The 10,093-nt window shown below is 31.8% G+C and overlaps 3 protein-coding genes across 4 annotated transcripts; 2 read left to right on the plus strand and 1 right to left on the minus strand.

The window, feature by feature from the left end:
- The first annotated feature begins 790 nt into the window (after positions 1 to 790).
- Positions 791 to 2,452, plus strand: CLS (cardiolipin synthase). Its single transcript, XM_066742045.1, has 3 exons — positions 791 to 1,659; positions 1,732 to 1,989; positions 2,061 to 2,452. The coding sequence occupies exons 1-3, from the start codon at positions 1,333 to 1,335 to the stop codon at positions 2,316 to 2,318; spliced, it is 843 nt and encodes a 280-aa protein (XP_066598142.1). The 5' UTR covers positions 791 to 1,332; the 3' UTR covers positions 2,319 to 2,452.
- CIA30 (complex I intermediate-associated protein 30) lies at positions 2,354 to 4,096 on the minus strand. 2 transcript variants are annotated; one of them, XM_066742044.1, is made up of 3 exons: positions 3,970 to 4,096; positions 3,090 to 3,514; positions 2,354 to 3,019 (listed from the first exon to the last, which is right to left on the minus strand). In XM_066742044.1, the coding sequence occupies exons 2-3, from the start codon at positions 3,314 to 3,316 to the stop codon at positions 2,503 to 2,505; spliced, it is 744 nt and encodes a 247-aa protein (XP_066598141.1). In that variant the 5' UTR covers positions 3,317 to 3,514; positions 3,970 to 4,096; the 3' UTR covers positions 2,354 to 2,502. The 2 variants fall into 2 exon arrangements, with proteins under 2 accessions (XP_066598141.1, XP_066598140.1); XM_066742043.1 differs by having other exon boundaries at positions 3,090 to 4,001.
- A 522-nt stretch (positions 4,097 to 4,618) lies between these two features.
- On the plus strand, positions 4,619 to 7,910 carry PNPase (polyribonucleotide nucleotidyltransferase 1). The gene is made up of 7 exons (XM_066742042.1): positions 4,619 to 4,859; positions 4,970 to 5,884; positions 5,965 to 6,138; positions 6,253 to 6,446; positions 6,529 to 6,689; positions 6,749 to 7,060; positions 7,155 to 7,910. Exons 1-7 carry the CDS (start codon positions 4,711 to 4,713, stop codon positions 7,566 to 7,568), a joined length of 2,319 nt encoding a protein of 772 aa, XP_066598139.1. The 5' UTR covers positions 4,619 to 4,710; the 3' UTR covers positions 7,569 to 7,910.
- The last annotated feature ends 2,183 nt before the right edge of the window (positions 7,911 to 10,093 follow it).

Consider the following 10,093-nt stretch of genomic DNA (forward strand, 5'->3'; position numbering starts at 1 on the left):
CTCCTTTCTCCTTTATCTCTTCAGATTCCCTCTGCGCATGCGCTACATACCAACCCCGTTTCAACCCCGTTTCACCCTATTTTCATTTTAACCTCCTCTCCTCCCTCCACCCGTGCGTGCTCCACTCCTATTGTACTCCAAACGCGGTTTAAAATCACCCGCGTCTCACCTGCACAAACTTCCTTTCTAATTTCATTAATATTTTTCTCATTGGTTTTCGAATGGATTTGTTTCGTCTTGTTTATTCTTGCTGAATTCTGTATCTTTTTAGTTTTCAGATATATTGGAGCTATTTTCAAATATTGATCTTATTCGTTATTGTTTTATCAGGTTTTTCTATATATTTTATTCTTTTATATGTATGATTTATACTCTCTGTATAATTGAGATGCAAATTCTTGATGTCTCTGTTATTTTTATTCTTTTTTATACATTCCTGCATGTGTATACACGAAAGCGGAAAAAAGTATGGTTGATTCATGTTCATTTCTGTTTATTTAAAATTTTTTAAGTCCCTTTACTTAATTCGATTATAAGAAATTGTACGTATTTTGGAGTTTGTTGTCATCTTTTTTTTTGTAGCTTTAAAATAATTATTGTGCATAAAATTAGAAATAAGGGGATAATTTTTTATAATTTTCAGCTATATGTATTAATTTTAATTATTACTTATTATTATTATTGCAGGTAAGCTGTATACTTGTTATTGCTTTGTATTCACATTATCCTTTTCGCGCATTTCACTAAAATGTCTTCAATTCAATTTATGATAATGATTCTACCTAATGAACTTTAAACATATGTGACTGAAAATGAAGCTGGCCAATAGGAATATAGGATTGCTCCTGAATGTAACTCTACAGAAGATAAAAAATAACTAAAGTCTAAACACACATGTGTCTCTTTCAATAATCATGTACTCATGATTTTTGTTAATATTTTTCAGTTGTTTAGTAAGAGAAGTAAATTATTTATGTTTGAGTTACATATGCAAAAAAAGCACCGAGTTTTCATTAGTTTTATATTGTTCAATATTTTACTTTGTAGATAAGAGAATACAATTTGAAACAAATATTTTATAGGTTAGGTATCAGGCGGTATAGTTCGAAGAGAAATACTAATAATATAATAAATCTACTATTAATATGGTACATTATAGATTTTCAAAAGTAAACATAATGTGCAAACATATCTGTTGAAATTATTCATTATAAGTTTGATCAATGTTCATATTATTTTTTGTGTGAAATGGTGTTGAAGTAAATTCCCAAGTAGAAATTTCCTTTGAATGTAATTATTGCTATAATTAGACATTTATAATTGTAAATAATAATGTCTTACGTAAACATGCTACATTTAACAAGAAACACCATTCTTTTCAACAAATGCTCATTTAATACCTATATTAAAGAATGCTTTGTAAGACATATTAGAAGCTCTTGTACAAAAAATAATAAATATAAAAAAATTAATGTAAATAATAAATCAAGAAAAACAACACTTAAAACACGTATATTGCAAGACATAAAACAAACCAAAATGAAGGTTGAAGAAATAATTGAACGAGAAAATATTTGGACATTACCAAATGTACTTTGCATAGGAAGGATATTGTCTACACCATATTTAAGCTACTTAATTATATGCGATGAATACCAAGTAAAGTTATACTGATTCAATCAATGATATATTGGTAACTAACAATGTTTCATATATTGAAAAATTAAATAGGTAGCATTATGGCTTCTTGGAATAGCAGGTTTAAGTGATTTGCTTGATGGATGGATTGCACGTACATGGACTTCTCAAGCTTCTAAATTAGGCAGTTTCTTAGATCCAGCTGCAGACAAATTACTTGTTGGATCTTTATACTTGTCCTTAACATGGGTGAATTTAATTCCTGTACCACTCACTTGTCTCGTACTTACGCGTGATATAGTTTTGATAAGTGCTGCTTCATATGTTAGATTTCGCTCATTGCCTCCTCCAGTATGTAAAAAACAATTGATTTAAAATAAGTATATTCTTTTGATATTATTTTAATCAATTTCTTATTTCAGAAAACTTTGGCCAGGTATTTTGACCCTACCCATGCAACAGTCCAGTTAGCACCTACTTTGACAAGTAAATTGAACACTGGAGTCCAATTGCTATATGCTGCATGCTCATTAGCTGCTCCAGTATTTAATTTTGTTGATCATCCAGTTTTTAAAGGTTTTGGTTATTTCACTGCTTTAACAACATTAGTAGGTGGACTTAGTTATATATTTTCTAAAAATACGTACAAATTAATACGTAAAAATAAAATTTCTATGTGAAATGTCAAGTGCATCATGCATTCAAATTAATTTTATTTACTAACAGCTGTACATTCTTTTTACATTAAAATTTGTATCCATGTAAATTATTAAATTGATAACAAATTAAATTAAATCATATATACATTGTTAAATTCACCTATTATCTCTTTATACAAAACATTTGTCATGTAATTTTGAAGCTTTATACCATTCCAACGACATAAGTTTCATAAGCATTATCTTCTCTTATACTCATATCGAGGAACAGTCCAATATAATCAATTTCTAATTTAAAAGGACCATTAGAATTATCGTTAATTGTTATGCTGAACCCTCCAATCTCATCTAACTGCAATTTCTCTTGGCAATCTTGAATACAACCTTTCGCAGCAAATATAAATTTGGAAAATGGGACTTTATAATATTGCCAATAAGGCCCTCCTGTTGTATATAATCCATAAAAATATATATCTTTCTGAAATATGTCTATGCTATTTTTAGGTTTTATATTAATCTGATAGAGACGTCCATCTCCTCTGACACGCATTATAAGGCAATTATAATTTGCCCAATTCAACTTTGGTTTTCTATAAAAGGACCTATGTGGTAAAACCCTTTTAACATTGCAATAGCCAGCTGAATTATTAATACCATCTTTCACTGGCTTAGTATTTACATTTCCATAGAATAAACCTTTACCCTCAGAAGTCATTTTCATGCTGAAAATGATTTATGATAGGTGAATGAATAAGAAAATATATTTGAAGGTAAACAATTTTTAATAAGTACCTAGCAATAGACCGTCCATGATCATACATAGCATCTGTTGTAACAATCCAATTAATAAGATCATTCTTATTACCATTGAATCTCCATAAAATTTTAATGTCACCGTGGTCTGGCCTATGATAAATATTATGAGTCAGATTAAAGAATTCACGCACTTCATTGAACCATAGCGAAGTTTCTTCTTTGAAATTAGTATAGCCTTGTGCAAGCTCTTCAAAAAATGTCATATTTTTTAATGTACGATCTAATCCTCTAGTGTCTATTAAAAGAGGAATATTTGCCAGTGCACGTTCCCTTTCCAATGTAGTTTGTGGTTTTTTAGCAAGCTTTTTTTTATTTTCAGAAGAAACTACAACTCCTTTCTCATTATTTTTCTCTTTTTTTGTTTCTTTCCTTTTTGTGAAAAACTTTAAGTTCCTCCTGTACTGTAATTGAAAAAATAATACTCGACGCAATAGTGTCGTACTCATATTGCAAAAGTAATTTTATTAATATTCAATCTATTGAGATAGACATAACACTTGAACTTGGAATATATATATATATATATCTTACGTCTACTGTGTTAATGACACCTAATGAAATATGCTTGTTATGTTATTAATTAAAAAATTAACTCCGTTTTGTTTATAAATAAATATGATTCCGGTGAGGTTAGGTTACTTGATTTTTGAAATTCAGTCTATAATTATTTTTTGTAAATGGTGAATGAATCAATAACCAATGTCAATGGACAGAATGGATTATGATTTATGCCTTATGCCTACGCCGGCTATGCCGACTGCCTGCGGACTGTGCAAAGTTATTAAAGTTAATGAAAAAACAGCACAGATTGGCAAAGGCCACAGACAGTCACAGAACAGATAGGATAGAACCTAACCTTTAAACGTGTGTACCAAAATTGAGGTTAGGTACTTAGGAGTGAATGGGAGTGAAAGAGTGTGATTAAAATCAAATCCATGCTGGAACGTTGGTTATACAGGGTGAGCCACTTAATATTAATACGCTCCTTAAAAGAACGTACATATATGTAGAACATTCATCTACATAATTATCAGAGATATGAATCTTTTGTATAACATATCTTCGAAACTTCATTCTATTTATATTTAAAGACAGTTTATATTGAAAGTTTATATTTTGAATTGTTGCATATGGGCATACACTTCGCTGAAAGGAACTAAAGTGTCACACGATCATACCCAAAGGCCGTGTTCCAGAATTCACTGCCAGTACTGCGGATATCGTTATATCTTTGTCAAGAATGAAGCATTGAAAGAAGACAGAAGGATATTCGCAGTACATATGTACTGCCAGTGGGCTGCGTTCGGAAATCTACTGTCAGTACTCGTTGCATCATTCCATCTTTGTTTATTGCTGGCCGATTGACAAAGATAAAATGAATTAAAATGATGTTGCGACTTGCGACTGACTTGCGAGTATTGGCATTTCGAACATGGCTTATACAGTATACACATATACACTGTACATGCACACAACACTGACACACCTCAAAATTACTCGTACTCGTGGTGCGTCCTCTTCTTTTCGAATACCGGTATATCATATTTTATCTCAAATTTGTTTTAGTTTCATGATATTGCATTAAAAAATCACAAAAATGGTCATTTTTAATAGCTTTAAATTTGTTTTATGGAATAAACAGATTCTTTTACGAAATAAAATTTATGGAAAACATAAAAAACATTTTAACCTAAGATATAGCACTGCTACAGAATCAGCTGAACAGGTTATAACACTTTCCAATGGGTAAGAAAATCTTTACATATAAAACGATTGTTATGTTCAGCTGTTAATAAGATAAAATACAAATATTTTCTTTTTTTCCAATATCTAAATTGTAATGTTTCTTCATTTAGAAAAGTCTTAAAATTGTCAACCGGAAAATTTGCAAAATTCGCTAGCGGTTCTTCCGTAGTTTCTCTTGGGGATACATCAGTGATGGTTACAGCTGTAAGCAAGGATGGTGCATCACAGTCAAGTTTTCTTCCATTGATTGTAGATTATCGTCAAAAAGCTGCTGCTGGAGGACGTATACCTACGAATTTTTTAAGGAGAGAGCTTGCTCCAACAGAACATGAGATACTTACCAGTAGATGTATCGATAGGTCAGTTCGTCCATTATTTCCTGAACATTACTCATTGGAAACACAAATTATATGTAATATACTTGCTGTTGATGGAATCCATGACCCTGATGTGTTATCCATCACTGGTGCATCCGCTGCATTGAGTTTATCAAATATACCATGGCATGGACCAGTAGCAGCAATTAGAGTTGGCTTAAAACGTGATGAAATTTTATTATATCCAACGCGTAAAGAGATAGAAGATAGCCTGTTAAACTTGATTGTGACTGCAACTAAAAATAATTTAGTTGTGATGTTAGAGGGCTCTGCTTCTAATGTTCAGCAACAAACTCTTATGAAAGCAATAAAACTTGGAACTAAGGAATGTCAAAATATAATTAGAGCAATAGAAAAGTTAAAATTACAATTTGGAAAAGATAAAAAACAAATAGAGCCTTTATCGGATGAATTTCCAGCAATGGTAGATAGAATAAACTCATTAGGAAGGTCAAAACTTAAAGAGATATTTTCAAATTATTTTCATGACAAAGTGTCTAGAGATAATGCAGTAGCTAGTATAAGAAATGACATAATGGAAAAATTAAAGGAAGAAGACACAAATGCAGATATGAAACTGGTCAATGATGCATTTAATAAGGTTACTAAAGATACTTTCAGAAAATTAATTTTTGATACTAATAAAAGGTATAATATTTAATAATCAGTTGATAATAGCATAAACATCCTATTATATATAGTAAACATTAGTTTTATTTTAAAATTAGATGTGATGGACGAAGTTTAACTGATATTAGAAATATAAATTGTGAAACTAATATTTTCAAACCCCTTCATGGCTCAGCCATGTTCCAAAGAGGTCAGACTCAAGTCTTTTGCACAGTTACTCTTGACTCATTGGAAAGGACACTTACATTGGATCCTGCAGCAATGATGGTGAGGTAGGAGTGATTTTGTAAAATTTTATCATTACTACTAAAGCTTTAACAGATTTATTTAAGAAGTAGCCTTAGTGAATAAATTTGTATTCAAATGAATTTCTTTACTTTGATTAGTGGCCTTAAGGAAAAAAATTTTTTCTTACATTATGAATTCCCACCTTATGCTACAAATGAAACAGGACGCACAGGTCATGCTAACAGAAGAGAGATAGGACATGGGGCATTAGCCGAACGTGGACTAAGACCTGTTGTACCAAAAGATTACCCATTCACAATAAGATTAACCAGCGAGGTATTCGAATCCAATGGTACGAAATGAGTTTGCACACTATTTACACAATATAGATTATTGTTAATTACTATTATTTATTTATTAATGCGGACAAACAGGTTCGTCATCGATGGCTTCGGTTTGTGGAGGTAGTATGGCATTGATGGATGCTGGAGTTCCAACTTCAGGCTCAGTAGCGGGTGTAGCAATCGGATTAATTACAGATACATTAACGGATCAAGGAGAAATTGAAAATTACAGAATACTGACTGATATATTAGTAAGAATAGACTTAATCAACAGAGATTAATATTATTTATGAAAACAATAATTTTTCAGGGCATTGAAGATTATTTAGGAGACATGGACATGAAATTGGCCGCGACTAAGCATGGGATTACAGCTCTGCAAGCCGATATTAAAGTTCCTGGCCTCTCGTTAAAAATTATAATGGAAAGCATACAACAGGCATGGAACGCCAAAAATCGAATTCTGTTAAAAATGCACGAAACGATAGACAAGCCAAGAACTGATAAAGAAAGCTTACTGCCAGTTACTTGTAACATTGATGTTCCAAGACATCTTAGGAGTCATTTTATTGGTCCAGGAGGAATGAATATAAAAAAGCTCGCTTCTCAAACTGGCGTACATGTACGTAATATAATTACAAAACTTGTATTAATTCTTAAATTTTATCTCTTACTGTATACAATTGTTACTTGTGTAATAACAATAATGCTTTTAGGTATTCGAGAAAGATGAAAGCATATTTAGCGTGTTTGCTCCCAATCAACAAGCTATGGACGAAGCTAAAGAAATAATAAATGAACTTTTGAAAAAGAGAGTTGATCCTGAGTTAGAGTTCGGTGGTGTTTATAAGGCAAAAATAGTGGAAATCAGGGATATCGGTGTTATGGTAACTTTTTACGAAAATATGACGCCGGCGTTATTACATCTTTCTCAATTGGATCACCGTAAAATTCAACATCCAAGTGCACTTGGCCTCGAAGTGGGACATGAATTGGTGATAAAATATTTTGGAAGAGATCCGGCGTCTGGCCAAATGAGGTTATCGCGAAAGGTTCTTCAGGAACCAGTGTCAACCGTGAAGAACTTTTTTAACACAAATACTAATTCTTCTTTACAGTCGATAGAATGATGAAAGTGCTAATATCTTAAATATAATAAGGGAGATATGTTTCTCTTGTAAATGTATGATGTACATAATATTTAGTAAGTATTCTGAAACTTGTAAATATAGGAAACTTGAAAGAGATGCGGAGAAAAGAGCTATTAAAGATTCATATTCTTTTTACATGAGTATAGATAAAATATGTAATTATAACAAAGAACATCTTTATGAAATATGCAGACTGATTTTTATTATTGTTTAAATAAAATGAATAAAACCAATACATCGTTTTGGCATACTATCTCCTTTGTAATACTGATGATTATCTCTCTGAACGGTATTCATTTGATTAATAAAGATATGATTTAAAAAGGCGTTTGATTTTTTATATTATTATTATAATGCAGAATATCAAAATACATGCGTTAAGTGTATATTAATTACAACCTTTAAAGAGACAAATATACATCTTCAAAATCCAACTCAAGAAGGGAATGAAATATGTCAATCGCGTCAAATTGTTATGCCAATAAAATTTTGTTAATCGTTCGTCGCGTCTGTTCTCTACTGCTTTCTTAGAGCAATGTGTAATGCCGTAAGTTAAATCGTCAACCATGTTAAAACAATAATGTGTTAAAGTCGTATAGCAATTTAAAGAATGTTTCTACTGAACATTATTATTTTGAGAGTGTAGAACTGACACCTCGAGCTAACCAACTGTGCATACTTCTACAATAAGAATATTTAAAGTTACAGTAATTTATAATATTTTTCAGAATTTTTGCTTTTCTTAAAGTTTAATTTTTCAATATACAGTGTTGTAAAATTATTACCGTTTATTTTTTATTCAGCAATTTTTTCCACAATCTTAAATCAGAAAACTGGTAACATTTCATAAAGAGTAAGATTACAGCAAAATCTAATCTATAAATAGCACAGGCTGGTTAGAGGAAAACGAGACCGAAGAAATTGTATAGAGAAAAGAAATTAATACAATTTTTACGAAATAATCCATTTCTCATCTTTGTCTACTCAATTACTACATATATCCAAAAATCTCTAACAGAACCAATAGCTAAGATAAAATTCTACCTCAAAGTTTTCAATAATTATTTTAACGACGACAAATAGTAGAATTATGAAAATTTTAATTATTATAATATATATATAATAAAATTAAATATTTTGCAGTATCACATTTTCTACCAGAAATGTTTGATTTCGCAGAAATTGAGCTGACACAGCGACTACTATATATAAGATAATCTTGAAACACTATCTCGTAGTTAACAACTCCGTGATTCGAGCAATGCACGAACCACTCGTTATCCGATCCACATATTCGAATCGCTGCAAAATATTTATATAAATACTGCAAAAAACTCCCCACAACCATGGAACGATACTCTAGTATATCTATCGACTAATCAGAAAAAAACCCACGCTCTTAAGGAGGGTAATTTAACGTTCGCTCTCCCATTTATCGAGGCACTTACGTAAGTAGTAAAAGAATTTTAAATTGGGAAGAAAAGCACTCGAGGACACATTACTGCTTCTCTAAATTTTCTTTAACGTTTTTTCTATACATTGGCGACGATCAAATATGCATCGAACAGCTGGACAGTTTGGTATCAGAAATCTGGTGGAAAAGAATTTATCGTTGGTTGAGCACAACCACATTACATATATGTAAAAATCTGCAGGTTCCATACAATACACAAAGATTTAGGAGTATCGAGAGTGTGTTGGAGGAAACGTAGAGGAATGGAAAAAATGTGGTGCCGGAGGAACTGCTTAGTTTATAGTGTAAAGAAGCACGTTGGGTACGAGTGGAAGAGGAGATTTTTGATCTGGCGTAGAAAGTAGAGCAGAAAGCTCGGTCGACGCGAAGCCCGACGAGGAGGAAGACTGACATTACTAGTATAAACAAGAAAGAAAAAACAACTGAACGAACGACCGGAGAAGAAATGGGATTGCTGCGAAACGTTCGAGAAAAAGGCCGAGAAAACAAATGTCAAATCTCTCTTGAAAGCCGATAAAACCCAATTGGAAGTTGGTGATATGAGATAATCTTTTAAGTCGTTGATGGATTTAAATAATTGCATACATATATATAAATACAATCGGTCATTGATCTTCTTAAAATCAATCGACGCTCATCAGAGAGTTTATGGGGTATCGACTCGAATCTCGAGCTATCTCTTTCTACGAAAATAGCTATAGTAATCACGGTCGAGGCGTGTCTGAGTAAAAAGCTCCTCTATCACTGCGAGAGTCTTAATCTCGAGCTATACTACTTATAATAAAGTAGCACTAAACGTGTACGTAAGTGTGTGCTATAAAAACGGTAGCTTATGCTATCTCGGATTTTTTTTTAATTTATTCTCATGACTACGTATTTTTTTGTACAACGAGCAACGCCATTTTCCATCGATATTTTTAGACCGAGTCATTTTTCATTTATCAATTCGATTGTCGGATCGGTTATAAGCAATAGCTTCGACAATTTATTATATATAGGATGTACGAGAACTTTTGGATATCCCGATTAT

The sequence above is a fragment of the Prorops nasuta genome, unplaced genomic scaffold, assembly GCF_024137725.1.
Source record: "Prorops nasuta isolate Cenicafe-Biocafe unplaced genomic scaffold, Cenicafe_Pnas_1.2 PNAS00027, whole genome shotgun sequence".
NCBI lineage: Eukaryota > Metazoa > Arthropoda > Insecta > Hymenoptera > Bethylidae > Prorops > Prorops nasuta.

What these genes read in the sequence shown, in the direction of transcription:
- CLS (XM_066742045.1), top strand. Translation starts at nt 1,333, where the DNA reads ATGTCTTACGTAAACATGCTACATTTAACAAGAAACACCATTCTTTTC. An exon ending in TTATATGCGATGAATACCAA is followed by an intron (nt 1,660 to 1,731) that starts GTAAAGTTATAC and finishes AAAATTAAATAG; the next exon opens with GTAGCATTATGGCTTCTTGG. An exon ending in TTCGCTCATTGCCTCCTCCA is followed by an intron (nt 1,990 to 2,060) that starts GTATGTAAAAAA and finishes TTCTTATTTCAG; the next exon opens with AAAACTTTGGCCAGGTATTT.
- CIA30 (XM_066742043.1), bottom strand. Translation starts at nt 3,559, where the DNA reads ATGAGTACGACACTATTGCGTCGAGTATTATTTTTTCAATTACAGTAC. An exon ending in CATGGACGGTCTATTGCTAG is followed by an intron (nt 3,020 to 3,089) that starts GTACTTATTAAA and finishes AATCATTTTCAG; the next exon opens with CATGAAAATGACTTCTGAGG.
- PNPase (XM_066742042.1), top strand. Translation starts at nt 4,711, where the DNA reads ATGGTCATTTTTAATAGCTTTAAATTTGTTTTATGGAATAAACAGATT. An exon ending in ATTTTTGATACTAATAAAAG is followed by an intron (nt 5,885 to 5,964) that starts GTATAATATTTA and finishes TTTTAAAATTAG; the next exon opens with ATGTGATGGACGAAGTTTAA. An exon ending in CGAGGTATTCGAATCCAATG is followed by an intron (nt 6,447 to 6,528) that starts GTACGAAATGAG and finishes GCGGACAAACAG; the next exon opens with GTTCGTCATCGATGGCTTCG.